This window comes from Dermacentor andersoni, chromosome 2 (genome assembly GCF_023375885.2).
Source record: "Dermacentor andersoni chromosome 2, qqDerAnde1_hic_scaffold, whole genome shotgun sequence".
In the NCBI taxonomy this organism is placed as follows: domain Eukaryota; kingdom Metazoa; phylum Arthropoda; class Arachnida; order Ixodida; family Ixodidae; genus Dermacentor; species Dermacentor andersoni.
In genome coordinates this window covers 144292624-144312924 of record NC_092815.1, presented here as the reverse complement: position 1 = coordinate 144312924, position 20301 = coordinate 144292624, and the positions used below count along the sequence as shown (strand labels likewise).

General features: G+C 46.1%; 1 protein-coding gene across 3 annotated transcripts in view; it reads right to left on the bottom strand.

Annotated features, from left to right (window-relative positions):
* Window positions 1-364: 364 nt before the first annotated feature.
* Window positions 365-20301, bottom strand: part of LOC126540638 (tubulin monoglutamylase TTLL4-like) — a 107689-nt gene continuing 87752 nt past the window's right edge. The window contains exons 19-20 of one of the 3 annotated variants that reach the window (XR_007601582.3): window positions 15646-15755; window positions 556-641 (exon numbers count right to left, since the gene is read on the bottom strand). Coding sequence is in view for 2 of the 3 variants with exons in the window: in XM_055076189.2 (XP_054932164.1) it covers window positions 4863-4998 (136 nt within the window). In the remaining variant the exon portion in view is untranslated. Of the gene's footprint in view, window positions 642-4825; window positions 4999-15645; window positions 15756-20301 lie in introns of those variants that run through there. The other 2 variants (XM_050187479.2, XM_055076189.2) reach the window with 2 other exon arrangements.

The following is a 20301-nucleotide window of genomic DNA, read 5'->3' as shown; positions in this document are numbered from 1 at the left end:
TTTCATAGCCGACCTTCGCGAAATTACAGTTGGTGATCCGTGCTCTTACGCATGGTTCCGGACTTTTCAGCGCTGCTTCCGTTCTTTTGCGAATGTCATGCACCGAACGCTCACTTTTACATTTAATTCTTTTTTCGGACAGCTCATTCGCCGCTCATTTCTTTCTTCGGTATTCGTTTAATCCAAGGAGTACATCCACTGCGTGTAATCCTAACTTTTCGGCTTCTCTACGACATCTAGACGCCTGCTTACGCACTTCTTTAACTTGCTTTGTTTCCTCGTACCACTCTAACGAGGGCGAACTTCGCGCCGCCCCAAGTGGCGGTGCCGGTAACTGCAACAAAGAAAACCAGCCTAATCCGGCTCCAGGAACGAAATACTGTGTTTTATTCTGAAGGGCCGGGCCGGCAGAACGCATAAATACAGCAGAACAAGAGGACTCCCGTGGGAGTGGTTAAAACACAACGCGGAGGTTCTTTCTTTTCCCCTGCGCAAAACGAACGGGGCTGTACAACATGTGACGTTCGGAGCGAGCCTGTGGCTCAGCAGCTCGAACGGCAGCTGGACGCGGTCAGCCGCGATGCTGGCGCTCCTTCTGCAGAGCCAGGATGCTCACGTTGCGGGTCACCTTGCGTCGGTGGCTGCGATAAGAAAGGTGGAAGAAGAAAAAACGACTTATAAGAGAACATTCAAAGACAGTGAATGATTGGTAGAATCTCGCTCCTAGAACACCAAATCATCTTGTCTTAACGTGCGCCTTATAAGGCTCTGTTAATAAAGAAAAGGGGAAAAAAAAGTGGGATGGCGGCGACGCTCTCTTAATCTTCCCACAAGTGTGATGTGAATTTTAGCAGCATACATTAGCCGCTAGTTAGGAGTTTATTAATATTAATAGGAATGACTGAGTGCAAAAGTAAGCAAAAGAACGTCATAGCGGCCACTTCTTGGGCGAGCTTCGTGCATGTGAACACGGCGAAAAAACAGCGATATCCATGCCATCCCAGCGGTAGTCTGTTTAGGTTCGTACACGAAATGAATAATAATAATAATAATAACACGGAAAGTGATAAGGGGCGGGAGTTGTTCGCTCAAGTCGTAGGCGCTCGTGTTGCTTGGCGAAATCCCCAAAAGCCCGCTATTAATTTTTTTTATTGGCAGGCGCACTCGCGTGAACATAAATTTCTGTTACGCCCTGCACAGGAGGTGAAGCTACGAAACGCATTCCGTTGGCAACTCGCTGATGTAGCAAGGATTTCACAGAGTACACCCATTGTATATACTAGTCCCCAAGGAATGTCTCGTAAAACTACGAAGCCCGTAATTAACAAAACAAGTAGCGGACGGGCACCGTGGTACACGAAGGAGGGCCTTCGCCAAGATTTTGTAGACCTTAACGTATACTTCCGCGTACTAGAATTTCCGTACGCGTACGAACAGGTCACTTGTCCGCGCTGTTCTAGCCATTGTGTAGCGGTGTGCGTGCGCAATCACTGTTTGACGACAGTTCCGGTTTTATGACACGGTCAAAGCGTAAGCTGAGGCGCTCGAGCGAGGGAGTGCGGATAAGGGGACACGATGGGGGTCGAGTTTAGTTCCATCAGCAAAGGCAATGAAGCTACAAAAAGCACACGGGAAACTGTTTAATTGAAATGTAGAAATAATAAGGAAAATGGGGAACGGAAGTCAAAATTAAAAGATTAAATTTTAGGGCTTTACGTGCCGAAACCACGATTTCGTCATCGTGGCACGCAGTAGTGAGGGACTCCGGATTAATTTTGACCACCTCGGGTTCTTTACCGTGCGCCCAATGACCGGTGCCACGGGCGTTTTTGCACTTCACCCCCATCGAAATGCGGCCGTCGAAGCTGGGATTCGATCCCGCGCCCTCGGACTTAGTAGCGCAACGCCGTAGCCACTACCGCCACCACGGCGGGTGGGAAGTGAAAGTGGGCGAAAGGACAACTTGCCGCTGGGGGTGGGGGAACCCAAATGAGCCGCATTACACGCACAGTGCTTTACCAATTAAGCGACCGCGGTGACCATCCTCCCGTCCACCTTCTTGGGCCTTTTTATACGAGTACAAGATTGGCCCTGAGGATGGTGACATTTATTGGCATCCCCCTTAAACATGCTATGGTGACATGCTATGCATGCTTTACAGACTAGCGCTTTGTCTGCACCTACTTAATATTTTATTGCAATACCAATTATATGAACACTCCAAGCGAATTTCTGCCTCCGTCATCGCCGTGATATTCTGTATAAAGTACAAAGACGTCGACGCGCGCCGTACGCTGTATGTGCGAGTGAAAGCTTGGGAGGGTCAGCCGACGATCGCGGCTCAATATCGCATGCCCGAGGGAGGAAGGCGGGGTGGAAGCGCGCAGTCTTCCATCGTCCGCGAGACACGGGGGGAGGGGGGGATCGAAGGAGAGGGGACTGCTACTCCAGCGGCTGCTGCTTACGGCGTGGCCGCGCAGGCGGCCGTGTCTCCAAAGCGATCTGCGATGTGGACAAAGTGCAGGTGTCGAGTGCCGGTACCTTCGTATGCGCTATGTTTTGGAAGTTTAGTTCACATGGAAGCGAGAGAGAAACAACACGATAGTCGATTCGCTCGCTGCTGCTACCGTGTTTCTTTACTCCAGCACTTTGACGAGTGTGTGCGGTCATCGAGTGAGATGTGTTCATGTTTGCATATGCGCGCGTGCCACCATGCTTAACTTAGTAAGCGGATGTTTACAAGTTCATATGGTCGATAAATCTATCCTTACTCTGTAAGCTGTCTACTAATTTGCTATCGCAATCGACGCTTCGCCTTTCGGGCGAAACCGCGAGTTTTTTCCTTTTCCTTAAAGCTTATACAGTCGAACACGGATATATCGAACTCACATATAACAAATTATCGTGTAGAACGAACAGCTGTAAAATCCCCATGAAAAATTTTTGTATAAATATTTTTACTTAACATATCAAATTACCTATATATCGAACTTTTTGTGATCCCCTTCAGATTGGTTATATCTGGGTTGAACTGTATATCCACATTGTACCATTACCTATAACGGATCATAACCTGTCCTATCTGGCCCCACTAGTGTTAGCCAGCGCCAGATGTAGAACCTCCTTTCAAGTGCACGTGCCACGCAGTATGGCTTAGAAGCAGGCAGCTGGCTGATAATCATAAACCCTCACATGCTACCTCATGGAATCAACGCTGACAGCAGGAGTGTCGCTCATTTTCCAGGTTCTGAAGGTAGTGGTAGCACGCTAAGCAGAACTGAAGCCCACCACACGTCACATCGTAACAATGTCACAATATCTGAAATCTCCTGGAACCACGAGTTACTGACACTGCAGGCTAGTGCAGTGGCTAGAGTAGGCCTGAAAGGGAGCTAATCCACTGTGATGTAATGTCTGGTGCACGCTGCAAATGCTGAAGACCAGTGATGATCACATGGGCCCACTAGATGGGTCATGGTGCTGAAAATGACACCACTGCAGATGCTTTCCATAACCACTCTAAGTGCATGTAAAAATAAGGGACTGTGCGGCTTCTTTTTACCCTTCTTTCTCAAGAAGGACCAATATGATAAGTACTAGTAACCTGAGACAGTTGGCGAGATGCAATCACACAGAGCATTTGCATGGCTGTAATTTAATTTATTTATTAATTTCGACACCATCGGTTTGACCAAGGACCAACATAGGACTGGCAGAACACATTACAAGTGAACTACACATCTCACACCTCTGGAGTAGGAACAAAACAAGCAACAAATGAGTAAAATCGCAGCATCTCTTAAGCAGTAATGATGTAGTAGTAAAGGAGCAGTAAAAAAAACATTACTTTATGTCCCATAAATGCTTGATTGCTCAAGATTCAACAATGTTAACCACACGACTGGAGCACAACAGGCACTGAACAATGGTCTACACTAAGGGCATAATACTACTTGATTAAAGAATGCTAGGTTGTGTTAATGGAATGATGGACAACCTTAAAATGCACTTTCCTATCTGTAAGAATTTTTACATATGATTCATGAACCGGCACAAGGTTCGATACTATTACCTCAAAAACTAGACGGAGCACATCAAGGAGGTTAAAGAAAAACTGCTGGAGTGGAAACTGTGCGCGGAAGGTGAAGCCGCACAGGAGGGGCACGATAAAACTGTAAATAAACGATAAAAATGGCGAAAGAAGCGCTTTTCGCACACTTCCCACGAGTTAATCGACGTCCTCGGTTAATCGTGGCTTATTTTACCAGACCGATACTTGTCTACGTGTATCTGTGTATTAAATAGCTGTCTTAGTGTGAAATCTGAATATCCTGGCATACTGTATTGGGGAGAACGTCATCAATATTAAGATGAAGTTGCTAATTTCGTTGGGAACAACCAGCGCTTATTATCTAATTCGCCTAGCATTACAATAGCAGAGCCAAATCACTTAATCTGTAAGCGGAGATCACCCGACAAGGCTCTATTTCGTGTGAAGGAGGGGCAAGCATTGGCTTCACCTTTCCTGGTAAGAAGCTACGGGAGCTTCCACTCCAGCAGTTTTTCTTTAACCTCCTTGGAGCACATCAAAAAATGCAGTACAGCCAAATGGGAATCAATTGCCTGAAGAACTTCACATGTCTATACACGTGTGATCGGCCAGCATTATTATGTACAACCATTCAACCACTAGTAAAATGCAAACAGGTAAACCACATACATAGATATACCTGTGTGACAACCAATGTCACTATAAACAACTATTCAACCACTAGTAAAACATGAAGTGGCACACCACAAACGGCTGTAGTTGAATGGCAGCAGCATAGTGGTACTGCTGTTGCATAAGGATAGCTGGTGCACTAGAAGATGCCGATGACATGCAAGCAGTAGAGATGTAATGGCAAGCGAGACACCCATTGTAGTGAGCACCAAGGCATTTGAAGCATACGTAAGGCAGCACCAAGGCGATAGAAGTTAGTGAATGCCGGCCATATGCTGGTACAGAAAGAAAAAAAAACAGGAAGACATGCAGCAGCAAATAATACTGGAAAGGCATAGAAGCAATCGCTCACCAAAGGAATGTGCAAAGCCCAAATTCAGACACTGACGTGCAGATTGTCTGCTCATACTTTTTATTGCCATTGTGCAGCTGATACTGTGGTAAATGCTGTGAATATTGCCACAAGCAAAATTCAGTTAGAAATAACTACAACTGCTTCGCACTTCATGGATGGTGCAACATTCTTAATATGTGAATATGTACACATCATTATAGTGTCAAGCATCTCACAGCGCTTGCAGATGCCTTACCCATGCAAAAATGACAAAGAAAAAGGCAATTCCTCAGGGACAAAAAACATTTCACGCGAATGCCAATCAACAGAAACTTAAAGGGGTCCTGAACCACATTTCAGGCTTGGTGAAATAACATAGTCTGCAGGTAGCATATGCTGCTGCGAATATCTCAGCCAAGTTTTCCTGTCATATGCAGTGCGCGGAGCTCACAAGCCAATCACGAAGTCATCTTTCTCTCAAACGCTCTCTTTTCAACAGAAGGCCCTGTCCTCACTCTCTTCCGGACGCTTTTTTTGCCATTGGATGCTTCATTTTGTCATTCCTTTAGACGGCTGTAATTGGCTGATAGCTGACATAAAGCTGTGGTCGACTACATGGCATAGATAGCGCAGCCGCCGCGGGGTGCCGCCAAGAGTCCACTGGCTAGGCGCACTGCAGCTCGCTGAGGGCAATCGTGTTTGGCATATGTTTAATGCGTCGTAGGCACCAAAATCAGAAGTCGTGGTGTCTACGTTAAGATCCAAAATCAAATCTGAACTGCAGGCCACGGTGACATTTAGAAGGCAGAACATTGTGGGCACGCCCCACTCCACCATGGCCCTTGAAGTGCAAGGCATTGAAGAAGGAATGGGAGCACAGCGGAGGCCGTGTTTGATTGCCGATAACTCCGCCTCTGATGAATGTATTGAAGTACTTTTTGCAGCCAACTAGTTCTCAAATAGCTTATTTTCACTTCAATTTCCTTTCCCCACTTTGATAAAAACTGGTTTAGGGCCCCTTTAAAAAACACATCCAAGTTAATGCACACGCCAAATACATTAAACAATATACTATAATCACTACATATAAGTCCTGCCATGGCGGACTCCAGGGTGAATGAACCAAAGACTATAAGGCATGGGAAACTGGTTATCACCACCTGTAGTTTCAGGTTTAGAAGCATGTTAAGCCTCAAGTTCCGACCCATCCACTGTGGAAGTGCAGCCGGACCATGCGTTTCAAAATGATGTATACGCCGTTCAGCTATGCCTTGTTGCATGTTGCAGCTATTTCACGAACACAGAACACATTCTCATCAACTGTTTTAAGCTTGAGCAGCAATGATGTGCATTGAGAACAATGAATCGTCTTGATCCTCGTCCTTCCAACACACAAAACTTGCTTGAGCCATGAAGTACAGCATTATTACAAAGATCAGCTCTAAAAGCTAATAGCCTTCTTTACCGAAAGTGATATAGTGTGTGCATTAATGTTTAGTATCTCCCTGTCCTTTCTCACTGCAAGTGAAATTGTATCTATGTAATATTTAGCATGTTCTCGCGTATTTATGTATTATTGTATTATTCAATTAGCTTGATTGACTTGCATTTAATTGCAGAAAGTGCAGAATCTGCTGTTTTCTTTTCTTCTTGATTGACTGTTTAAGCTCGTTTAAAAACTGCACTTTATTGCTACAAAGTTTTCCACATCACCTTACGTTATCATCCTTTGATCATTCAACATTCAACAATTTATTATTTGTGAAAAAGCAATACTTGCCAACACTGAAAAGTTTCCAACAAACAAATCACTTGGACCTAGCATGCAACTCCAACGCCAGGTTGTTCACCCATAAAAATAGAAAGCTCTGCAAGCAAGCTATTGCTTTAAAAAGAAAGTTGATATACATATTGTAATGATATGGAAGCACAAACTCGTTAACACGGGACAAGGAAAAAGGGGAAGAAGAGAACAGCCGGCCTAGGGAATGGGAGTTGTCTCTATTCTTTTCATTACAATATTCATAATTACACCACTGAAGATGCCCTTAATCAGCAACTGTGTAGCACACTGCCCTTCACTGTATTAATAGCTATGTACGCTGCTCGAACTCAATGCCTCAGAAACACGACATTACGTGACTGCCAACACTAGACGCATGGGAACAAAATGTGCATGAAGGCATCAACTATCTCGGCTCGACCTTTACACTTGCCGCAAATCACCTCCAAGATACGGCGCATGGACCACACATGGACAGCCACGTGCAGCTATACCAAGGGTAGAGGAGAGGAGATGCGCGCCGCTAGGGAAAAAGGGCGATTGGCACGCGTCCCCCGATTCCCTACAGAGCATGCTTGATCATGTTACCGTGCACTCGCCCCTTGTGCTGATGAAATCGTCTGAACTCGTGTTGCGGTGAGTGCTCAGAGCTGCTGCACACCTCACGGCCTGCACAGGTTGTTATGCAACAAATGGTGCAGCACTGTTTCCTGCATACTGCGTCCTGAGGCACGTGCACTTCGGGGACGTCTTGTCGTCCGAACTTTTCATGTGGATAGGACGCTTGCAAATAGCTTTGCGGACATTTATAGCGGACACTTTATAGTTTTTTGCTAGATTTACCAGCAATACAGGCACCAAGAACGTGCTTGAAATGGCCGAAAACTTTGTTAAACCGAAACCATGTCACGAAATCACTTCGTTAAATCGCAAAATTATACAGTTTTCAATGGAACAAAGATGAGGAAATAATCGTTACACTGCAAATTTAGCTAAATCATGCTTCATTATATTGAGGCTTGACTGTATACATTTGAAATTCTCTTTTTGTAACTTGTGACCAATGCATAGCCCCACCATTTCATGTGGCTGTCACAGGCTTAAGGGGGGCACAGTGTTTAGAGCTATCTTACATTTTTTATACAAATTACAAGGCACAATATCTTCAGTTTCTCTTTCTTTCAGTCGATTTCAAAAGTGCAATTATTTCTTGATGTCAAACAACTATGGAGATAACTAAAAGTCCACAACTATTATTTGTGAAGAAAATAGGCAAAGGAAATCTGGGCAGCAAGCTATAATTATAGTATGAGTGGACAGTAGAATGTCTAAGGAGTGATTCAAGTGAATTTCAAATCCTAGAACGACTGGTAATCTATCAGCTCATCAAAGTTCTGTGTTACAGCGTGGCTTAGGGAGCAAAAACAAAAGCAAGAAAATTTGTATAAAATAAAAAATCTGCCTGCAGCACTTTAACCATTACGTATTTAGCTCCACATAGAAAAAAAAAAAGGAAGCTGCAGCTTTAGATGTTCTGGATGTTGAGATGCTCACCCTGCTTGCTTCCACAAATAAGCAGGGTCCACGAAAAGCTATTTTGTTTTTGAGAAATCGAAAGAAAAATAGATTAATTGATTTATAAAGGAATATCATGAAGTATTAACATGTTGCGGTTGTAACGGGCTAGTATGCCCCTGGCACATAGTCAACTTGAGAATTGTTGCCTGTGGGACAGTTTTTCGGGGCTTGATGCAGGTTTTCAATGGATGCATGCTTCCAAGTTGAAACTTTCATTCACCGCTGATCCTTCTCAGTCTTGCGATCCTTGCTTAGTCTGCTGGAGTTGAGGCTCAGCTCTTTGAGTACAAATACAGACACTGACATTACCTGCATTTAACTTCAGCACTGGCCCCGGCTGCCTTTACAGTTAACAGCAAGGCATGGCGCTCCTCTGGCGCATGAGACCAGATCATTAAGTAGAGGCTTTCACTGCTTTTTCGGGGCTTTCCCTGTTCGCCCCTCCCAAGCAGTTTGTTGTCACTCAAGTGCTTGTATATAAAAAATTAAATTATGGGGTTTTACGTGCCAAAACCACTTTCTGATTATGAGGCACACCGTAGTGGAGGACTCCGGAAATTTCGACCACCTGGGGTTCTTTAACGTGCACCTAAATCTAAGTACACGGGTGTTTCCGCATTTTGCCCCCATCGAAATGCGGCCGCCGAGGCTGGGATTCGATCCCGCGACCTCGTACTCAGCAGCCCAACACCATAGCCACTGAGCAACCACGGCGGGTTGCTTGTATATAGGGAGCAAAGCCTGGCAAACATGAGGAGGCAGGTTGCAAGGGTGTTTAGGTGCTACCCCTGGCCTACTCGGCATTTGGCAGCACCAGGAGTTGGGGCCTGTTGGGCAAAGTGCAAGGTTTGCAACAATGCTATTGGAGATGATGGGATGGTACAGTAAAACCTCATTAAACCGTACCCGCTTAAACGGTAGCTCCGTTTCAAAAGTAGTAAAGTCAAACCTCGACTCAGCGGACATTGAACATAATGCATTTTGTATCCGCATAAACCATACAAGCTTACTGCATACGTATTGGTTAACACGTAGTGTTCCCGCTTTTCATCGCGCAATCACGGCGGTGCGTTGTCTCAATTGGGCCGCCTGTCAGAACAAGCCTCAGAGGTCGGAACGATGGCCTCCCATTATTCTGTGCGTTTGCACGTGAAGCCACATCCCCGTCAACATCATTTAAGTGTCGTGCACGCAAGGGCTCGCGTCATGCCGAAGCTCGGATAAAAAACACCGGGTGCTCATCAAAGAAGAAAAATTGGACATCGTTCGTGCTATTGAACGTGGCACGAAGAAGTGGGCGACTGCACGCAACAGGGATCTACTGTTGACTACGGTGTGTGGCATTTGGAATGCGAAGAAGTTGCTCGGCAGCGCCGCTGCGACCGCAAGATCATGTTGGCTATGAGGTTCGGCTTTTCGTCATCGTCGCGTCTGTTGCTGAAGTGTTGCCTAATGTCAGTGATGAGGATGACACAGAAAGCGACAGCACAGCATTCTGGGCTCGACAGTGGCAAAAGCTGTGCGCTACGTCCGCCTCATGAATGCAGTCCTCGCGATGAGAACAGCAGCCCGCAAAGAAAAAGGCACCCCGTGACTTCTGCAGCCCTACTGCACCCGTGCACGGAGAATATGCAATGCTAACAAGGAATCTGCCAAGTGTGTGTTTGCCGAGAAGAGGGGGCTGGCTGAAAAGCTGACTCTCAGATTCAGTAAGCTTGAGGCTGCTGTCATCGCTGCTAGGCCACCGCAGCATCAAACGAAAATAACAGGCTTTTGTCGCACGAAGTGAATAAATACTGCATGTTTTTGCCCTTTCATAGCACTCTATCTGAGTTCCGTTTTTGACAGGTAGGCGGGGGACCTCGTGCTATTTTGGTTAAGCAGTACTACCGTTTAGTACTTGCTTTTTCCAAGCTCCGGCCAACTACCGTTTAACGAGGTTTTACTGCACTCAGCCATCACTGCCTTGTGCATGCCATCTGCATCTCCTTTGTGTACCAGCACCCACCTGTAGTAAAGGCTCAGTCTAGTGATAAGGATCGCTGTCTGCTAGCAGATCTTTCTGCCAAGGCTCCAAAGGTGAGAGGCTTTGTGCTTTGTGATGATGTCCCGCAACACTGTTCCCATGCGTTCTTGCACGATTCACACAATCCTCCTATCAATCTCGATGTACCCGTACACCTTTTCCTCTTGTAATGCAAGGTACGTGCACCTTTCCCCATCACTCAGCACAGTGGTGTAGCGACGGTAGGGCTGTTAAGGAACATCTTTAAAAGAATAACGGACACCTCCAGTTCCATTTCACCAGACTTCTCTGCCTTCCAATCTTCGAAAGAAGGGTCATCTTCCTCAGTGACCAGGCTCGCACATAGTGCAGCAATGATTAAAGACAACAACATAGTCTAAGACACAAAGCCATTAGCAGTTCAATCACGCTGACGATGCTGATGTGCGAGGGATGTCCGCGGGTCATCCATGACCCATTGTACAGCACTGCAATGTTCCTGGGGTTGCTCAGGCTCAACGCAGAGTAAATTTCACAAGTTGACTGGGCATACTCACTTGTCAGGTTTTGGGCAGCAACGTCAGCTGTGGGCAACAGCTTTGCCTTGACGTGACTTTGCCAAGTCTTCATCTGAAGAGTGCGATGGCTACTGTTAATCATCAAAAACACATCATCGAGGGATATTTCGCGATTTTCAGGTCCTTGTATGGTGCGAGCGGCAAGCACATTCATGGCAAATGCGTTTACTTTTCATTCCCCGAGGACGCACAGAGAGCTCCACGTCAACCATCTCACCGCAGTTCATTCATGGGAGGAACCACCTGACATCGAGTCTATATTCACGATCCTCTCCGATTTCTACGCCCCTGCCACCAATTGTTATGGGGACGGGATTTCGGCGACTTTCACCAGTGTTTACTTGGAGCTTGAACCAGGTTGACCATCGGAGAGGGTTCGGCAGGAAGGACGAGGTGATGTAAAAACAACAACAGAAGTTTAGTACATCAATACAGGTGATCGGTGCACTCCAAGACAAAATGTACAGAAACGTTCGGCGTGCTGATCCTGCGGGCAAGGGAAGAAATGAGTCTCCACATGGCGTTTCGCTGGCCTTATACCATCCACCATCAGTGCAACCTCATTCTCTCTTGCTCCCTGGTAGCGGGCCCTGTCAGGACACGTCGGGTCAGCCCACACAGAGGAATACAGAGAAAAGCCACTCCCTGGCATAGAGATGGTAAGTGTAGGTCACGTCGGGTCAGCTCACACAGAGGAATATGGAGAGAAACCACTCCCAGGCGCAGAGGTGGTGAGCGTAGGGCAGAGGAGAGTAGGATTTGCACTGGTGCATAATCCTCTCGCACATACCCGACAGCTAAGTCTCCTCATGTTGATGAAAGTGATGATTAGGCCCATCGTGTCTCAGGCGTTTGCAATCCGTTCCATTCATGGCTGTACAAAGTGAACTGTAACAGCCAGCACAAGCAGAGTGTTTACTGCATCTAAATTGACAATGCTAAATACTGTTCCATCAATGGGGCAATCAAGCTGCGGCACTGATGCAAACAGTCGGGAAATCTCGCTTCTCCATCACAGCATCAGATGGCAGCTGCTAGCTTGTGTTTTCCTTTTGGCCTTTTTCAATTCTGCAGGCTGCACAAACTTCGCGTCATGATGTGGGCTACTTTCGGCACCTCCTGCAGGGAAAGGGCTTCGACGTTTTCATAGGTTGGGCAGCATTTCTTGCAGTTTTCAATCAGCATACTAGCTTACATATTAAAAATTATGTTTAGTAATACTTCAAAAGGCAACAGCTCCCCTGTACCCTGTGGATAAATCTGGAAGCACTTTGCTACAGGTGAATATTTCTGCCTTCAAATGAATAAGGTTAACTTAAGGAGTGTGCGAATGCCTAATAGTAGATATCGAATTGGGTACTGAATCAAATCAAGAAAAAAAATTGGCTGAGGTTTAACTCTTGTAAACCTAGTCATCACAAGCAAAAGGTCTGTTTGGCTTGATTTTGCGAAGACTATGCACACACACAGTGTTTCATCAAAGTTAGGCCACAGACTTTCACACAGGTTACACACGCTGCCAAACAGGTTGTCCGTGAAGTCGTGGTGAAACCTGGCCATCGCAGTCAAGCTTGCCACCAGCCGAAGGATGTGTTTTGTCAAACGTTTGTTCTGGGTGCCGCTGCTTGTATCCACGGCTTCGTCTCCTTCTGCTTGTTGCTGTTCATGTTGCTAAAGGACGGCGGTGGTTGCAGTAGCTTCAATCTTGGCACGCCTCCGCTCTTGGTAAGCATCTTTATAACATGCTAATCTGGCCTCCCTTTGCTCCGGTGTTTCAGCAGGCAACTTCGCCTTTGCTTGAGATTTCACAGCCAAGCCTGCCGTCTAGCTATATCTACTGGATGACTGGATTCAGCCCTTCGCTTGCGCTGAAGCACACACACAGACGGCCCAGCCGGCGCACCATCCATGGCGAGACTGAGCAAACAAGCGCCGGCAAAGCAGCTGTTAAAGGCGGGTTTATAGTCCGACATAATCGTCATGCGGGCGAGCATTGCTCGACGCCGGGTGCATCAAAGCACATTGGCCGCGTCCGGTTACGTTGACTGCACCAGTGCATCGAACCATCGGTCGAACTATAGACCCTGTTGTTTGACCCAACATGACGAAACGTGTGTGCGTGCTCATGGTCTGTCGGACTACATTTAGCCCTTTAACCCTCGCCTAGTCACGTGGTACTGCAGTGGAGAGGCTTAGAGTGAGCGCAGCTGCGATGCCTCTCCACAACGGATCACGTGGCGTGATGTCACACCCGACACACTTACGCTTCGGCAGCTCAAGGTCATTGCGACGTGATTAATGACCTTGAGATACATGGCGTAGTAGAGCTTTCGCTCTGAAAGAAGCCAAATATGGAATCAAATATTGCACATTATAACATTTTCACAAAATTGAATGTTTACAAATGTTGGGCAAGAAAACACAGCCCTGCACATGCTTGGGAGTCTCCTCACATTGCATAACAAGAATGTAGCAAGCTACCAGTAACCTTTCATGGCCTTTGCGGTGCTCTCTCTCCTCCTTCAATGCTTTGCACTGTAAACGCTACGGAGAAATGGGGCATTGCCCACAACGCACCTCCTACTGAATGTCATCGTGGTGTGCAGTTCAAATCTAATTTTGCTTGTTCACACAGATGCCACTAGCTTCAACTGTGGCACCTACCATGGGCCAAACACCAAACGAGGTTGTCCTCAGTGGCCTATATATATATAGAAGGGCTATTCTAACTTTACGGCAGGTGGGTTATCATAAAGCGAATCCGTGCAACAGACAAAAGGAATGCGCACCATGCGACTATCACTGTTCTGGGCATGGCCGGCGCTGACAGTAAAGAGCAGGCACCGTCCGCACTATTTTATTGCCAGGTCTGGCATGATTTGCGACCTGTCAAAGATTCTGAAATCAGGAAGGTCGTGGCAAGTTCACACGACGCTCACTCCCTCTGCCCAAGTTCATCCGCCGCCAGCGCAAATGCATGCAACTGACCATGACACTTTCACACTCACTATGTAAAATCTAAAGCTACACTTGTGATGGGCTGCTCAAGGCTACAAAAAAAGAGACCTATGTGCGTCTACAAACAACGCTGGGAACGAGGCCGCCGTGCGGTGTGTTGCAAAGAGGGCAGCAGTGAAAAACTTCTGCACACTGCCTTCCGAGACGCTCACTTTTGTTTGCGAGGCAGTTTGTCAGCTTTCCAAGTGTCACGAGGCTGCTGTGAATAGATCTGTGTCGATTTGGCATGAAAACGTAGCTCTAGTAACCGACACTCGATAAAGCAGCACCAATTATGACTAATGGCCTAGGCAGTCTGGCCGCGATGAAAGGTCGCCGCTGGTCAGTTTGGTAAGGTACCTTAAGCTGTGATGGAACGCTTCCTACTAATACGTTCGTGCAGGAGACTCGTCAGTGATTTCTCCCGAGATCCCGCGTGCGGGTGAGATTGATGGCTGCTGAAACAGCGTGAAGTTCGCCGCCGTGTATCCAACTTGATCTGTATGCCCATCGGCAGCTTTGCACATGCTTTGCACATGCTGCTTTCTCCCTAAATACACGCTGATTTTGTTGCCATTCCCTCTGTCCACGTCACATTATCGTTTGAATAGTCCTGTCAACCGGGATGAACTTTGTACCAACACAGGCGGCCCTGACTGACCTGGTGCTGTTCTGTAAACTGCGGTGTCTGGGTGCTACGTACACTATCCTTGCATCGGGCCACCATCAGGGAGCGATCGCAGTGACAAAAATCAACTGCAGCGTCCAGAGGGGCAGCCAGTCTGTGGCACACTCAACGCTCCTTTCACACCAAGAACAAAGCGAAATACTCGCTTGGGCGGCATCGAGCATGAGGGGCTCTGCAGCACACCCGACATGTGGCACAGCACAGATCTCTACACCGAATATATGGAACGTTCAAAAATTTAAATAATAGATACCCGATTCACAAATCAAATTATTCGAATGCTCGATTCCATGATATTTGAGTATTCACACACCCCTAAAAATAATACAGCTGCACTTATCCAGCTTGTGCAGATGCCATCAGCTTTTTCTGCTAAATTTCTGAATGTTGAACAATGATCAAAGGGTTTAACATCTCAAAGCAAAAAAAGGGTATACGATATATGCTCTGGATAACTCCTAGGGTTCTTTAACGTACACCTAAACATACAAACATTTTTGCATTCTGCCTCGATCAGCATGCAGCCGCCGCTGCCAGGAACTGAACCCATGATCTCATGCTCAGCAGCCATTGAGCCATGACACATAGCCACACAGTCACACATAACCAATGAGCGAGCGAAACAACCTTGAAGGCGCTGTACTTTGAACAAGTGCAAAATTTAAGCCACAAAAGCCAGTCTGCTGCAGATAGAGCAGTGCCAAGAGTTCACAAGAAAATATTTTTATAAGTATAGCAAGAGTGCTTTTGGGAGCGTAAACTTCTTGTACAAAGCAGTCTAAAGCATGTTTTAAATATCATCAGGAAAAGAAGCATCAGTATGACGCATGTAATCTTAGCGACAATATTCATCAGTAAAGCTACTCAAAGCACACGAGATGCTGCACACCAAATGCAACAGAGTGACAAAGCATAGGCAAAACTTAGAACAATGAAAATTTGGCAGCAATGTGGATTACCTGCCGCATCCAGATTTTGCATCTCGTGGACTCTCGCCACACACCAAAGTAGACTTTACATTCCCACGTGAGAGGAAGTACATAGTGTAAAATTACGCCAGTGCCACTTCCTGAAACATACAATCAGGTTAAGGTACATTCAGCTTTACTGCTTGAGGAAACACTTTTTCGCTAAAGGCTCATTCGAAAAATCTCTGAAAGCCTGCCAGTATGCTTATTAGGCATATTAGTGCTCATAGTGTGACAAGATATGGAGGGTGCACGTATGTATAATTAAGGAATACATACTGTGTCCCGAGACAATTGCCCTTTCCCACGCCTGTTAAGCTTCACCGCAGTATTCCCAGTATGCTTCACCGCCTAACACTGCTGTTTGAGGCGAAGCTGACTTTCAGGAACCTAATTATGCAATGCTATAACGAAATTTAAATATAATGAAATTCTCGACATTCTACATTTAAATTATGGGGTTTTACGCTCCACAGCCACAATATGATTATGAGGCATGCCATAGTGGGGGACTCTGAATTTTGACCACCTGGGGTTCTTTAAAGTGCACCTAAATCTAAGTACACCGGTGTTTTTTGCATTTCACCCCCATCGAAATGTGGCCGCCGTGACCGGGATTTGGTACCGCAACCTGCTGCTTAGCAAATTCTCGATGTAACAAAGTATTTACCTTTTTATATCTTTTTGTCCATAGAAAACCATGTATTTAGAACCTCAACACAACAAAGTGTTTATATGTATACGATTTCAATATCAGGGTGTCTACCAAGTTGACATTTCCAAATTCCCTGAGTTTTCCTGGTTTTCCCTGAGCACCTTTGCAAAATTCCCTGAATGAGCCAGAACTTTGTTTTATGTCAAGGCAGGCTGACACCATGTTGCTCAGTGCTGTCACTCTCTAGTAAGCATGTTGAAACAAAAAATGACTAAATCCAGTTTGAATAGTAAGGAGTAATATCTATTTTATTTAAAAAGAAAACAGAGGGCATAGCGAAAAAAATGGCAAACCCCATTCCAAATTGTGTCGAACATTTTCAAATACGAATGATAAGGAGATGCATACATAAGTAAATATTTTTGAATATGAGCTATTTCTATCAACTGATAGCAAGCTTATCGGTTTGAGGATTGAACTTTGTCACGACTAAGATTCTCTCTCTGCAGCTGGAAATTCAACCTCAACTGTCCTGATGTACTCTCAGCCCGTACACATCTCAGTGTTGGGTTTCACTGCTTTAAAGAGTTTATTCTGGTTTTAATGAGGGACACCTACATCTCGGTGTCAGCCAATACTTTGTTTTTTGAGCTCAAGCTCCTTCAAAGAGGCGGCGGCATGCTTCCTTTCCCGTTAATTCCTCGGTGCGTCAGTCCTTTCTGTTCTCATCCTCCTTCTGCCACGCGTTCACCCAATGTATCATTTGAAGCATCGTCTTGGTCAGTTGTACAGTCAACGTCCGAATTTTCGGACTCCCTGGGGGCCGCAAAAACATCCGAAAAATCAGGCAGCCCGAAAAAAATGAATGCATGTCTTTAACTGCCCTTATGGGCTAAAATTGCCACAGGCACGCCCGAAAAAGCTCTTAAGGCCTGCCAGTACACTCATTAGGCATATCGGTGCACGTACTGTGACGGGAGATAGGGTGTACGCGTGTATAATTAATACATACTGTGTCCCTTTACAGTTGCCCCTTCACACGCTTGTTATCCTTCACCGCGTAACACTGCTGTACTAAGGCAAAGCTAACTTGCGGAGACGCATTACGCAACGCGTTGCGCGCTGCGAGCTTCGAAGCCACTCGGGAGGATTACAAAGGCGGAGTCGGTGCCATTGCCGACAACGGCGAATTCTTTCAATGAAAAACATAGCACCGCATGGCAAGAAGCTTAATAGCGAACGTAGAAGCAGCTAGGCCTAATGTTGCCGCGGTGATGGCTACGGCTGCCAGCGGATCTGCGTGCGTGAGTGCCGGTTCGAGGCGGCGAGATAATCAAAATGGCGGCGGTGGTGGCTTTGATTAATGCCATTTAAGACATGCAGTCAGGGCATATACATTACTATATATATATGGAGTACGTGGTGGTGCCGCAAAGCTGTGCGAATTATAGGGCATGTTCGAAAAATCGGGCGTCTGAAAAATCGGTCGTGAACTACTCTGGCAATACCTCGTGCCGATGACACGGCGTCAATCACGATACATTGCAATTCCTCTGTTACTAGAGCCAGCATTAACACGACTTTCGTTCCCTTTCAATAAAAGTTGCAGCTAATTTTTCCTGATAAAAGCACAAATTCCCTGAGTTTTCCCAGACTATTCAAATTCCCTGAGAATTCCCAGTTTTCCCGGTTGGTAGACACCCTGAATATAACAAAAATTTCACCGCTGCCATGAAGGAATACGAAGACAATAAATGGAAACTGCTGTGGTCATGTTCGGTACGAAGCCTAAGTGCGATAAGATTCTATCACGTTACAACTTGCACCCGAAGATGTATTGGATTGGATTGAATTGGAGACAACTTTATTTATGCCTGCAATTGGGCACACGCGCGCCCCGACGAGGGCCTACGTCATCCTCGAAGTCGCCGTTACTCGGCGCGGGTCTCCGCTCGCCGTTGCCGGCTCGCTGGTTCCCTGCCTTTCGAGCGCCTCGAGGACCTGCTGGACCTGCTGGACCTCGACGACCGAAGATGTATGCTTGAGGCGCAAGTGAAAGCGCTGTCTACCGTGAAAACAAGACGAAAGAAGGGGAGCGGAGCAAGCTCGTGGTAATGTCATCAAGCATGTGCGATAGAGAGGGGCAGATTAGCATGTGTAACCTTTTCTAGTGCGGTTGTAACTGAGCACAGCTGGGAGTTTCCTCCATATCAGCAATGAATAATATCATTAATATTCACAAGTTTGAGGCAATAACGTAGCCATGTCCACTTTGAGGGGACAGAAACAGATGGGCGCGCTTAGCTGCCAGTGACATAGGAACACACGGCGGGCATGCTGCGGAAACTGCGGCATTTGTCTTCACTACTATCCTAATACGGCACATTTCCACTAAGCGTGGGCGAATATCTTAGCTGTGTTACAAGCGTCGGAGTATGAATAGGGTACACTTATAACGTATCAGTGTAAACGTGGCTGCTATCGTTGCCGCTTGCAATTTGTTGAGTGCCCATGAGTGCAGACGAGAAGAATCGAAAGGCGCCTTTTTTGTTGTTGTTGACCACAACCATTATAAAGAGGCAAGTTCAGTTGTAGCTTTCTTTTGTGTCATGGAAGTGTGGAAAGTGATGAATGGAATGAAATGGGGCATCTGCTTAAGAATGTTTGGTGTGTGCAGGCTGCTTGGTTTGTCTTGAAGAGTCATTTGCGTAGCATTCGACAGATAGCGTGATCATTATTAGCTAGACTTGGCACACGACATATCGCTGCGGCAAGTTCGGGGTGCGATCATTACATGGGAAATAAAAAAAACTAATTTTGACGACAAAATTCAGGGGTGCAATCATTATGCGAGTAAATACGGTATAAACGAGTGCTAGATATGAGGCATGTTATGCAAAAAAATAAAAAATGTTGGCAAGTATGCAAGAAATTAGACCAAAATTTAAAGAAAAGAGTGCAGCCCTTATATAAGAAAGTATGGTAATGTATCCAAATAAAAACAGCTAAAAAAAATCCAAAGACACCGAAGCACTTCTTACGAGTTGTGAATATGAAAGCATTAATGTCCAATTGAATGCTGCCGAGTGATCCTTCGAGTTATGAACTACTTGCAGGCAAGTGAGTGTGTTGGCTTATTTGGCCACCGTCTCTTAGATAGCACAAGGCCGGTGCACTTCGATCCGTGATGTCATGCTACCTTGCCCAACTGCCATACAATCAAATGGGGATGCTTCCAAGTAAGCCACAGTGATTTTGACATGACCAGTTTCATCACACCAAGGTTGGCATTGAAAATTTCGGTCCAAGTAGCTCGACGTCATGAAGCAGAGTGCACAAGCCTGCTATCTAGGAGGCGCTGGTTTAGCTTAATGGGTGAGACACTCAGCTTCTGAGAGTGGCTGCAAGTTCGAAACTCACTACCACCAACGTGTTTCCTTTCAAATTTCAGTTTTTTTTTTATACATTAATTTCTTTATAGTGATTGCCGAGGCGCAGTTAGAATGCAGGCGAAAGCTTCCGAGAGCGAGGATAATGTGGCATTGCGGCAATACCCTTCCACCTCACGCAGCACCTGGTACGCTACTGCGGCAGCAGGTGATCCCTTACGCATACTCTGCTCTGTCGAGGCACATTCGTGACGTGGTGTCGCAGCCAATGAGAATTTACGTGCTGTTTTAACGCGATAGCGTAAAGGAACTCATGTCGCAGAAAATCCAGTGTCGGCGTCGGACGTCGTTTCGGCAAAAAGATTTTCGAACCACCTATACCCAGTGCCTCCATGTGGCGCAAGGAACTTACCGTATTTACTTGCATAATGATCGCACTTCTTTGTCAGAAAAAGTGACGCAAATTCAGAGGTGCAATCATTATGCGGGTAAAATTTCCTGCGAAAAGAAAAAAAATTTTTGTTTGTCCCACGTTTGATGCGGGATGCGGGTGCGGGACACCAAAACAAAAATGGCAACTGGCGGAGCAAGCCGAACGCGCCG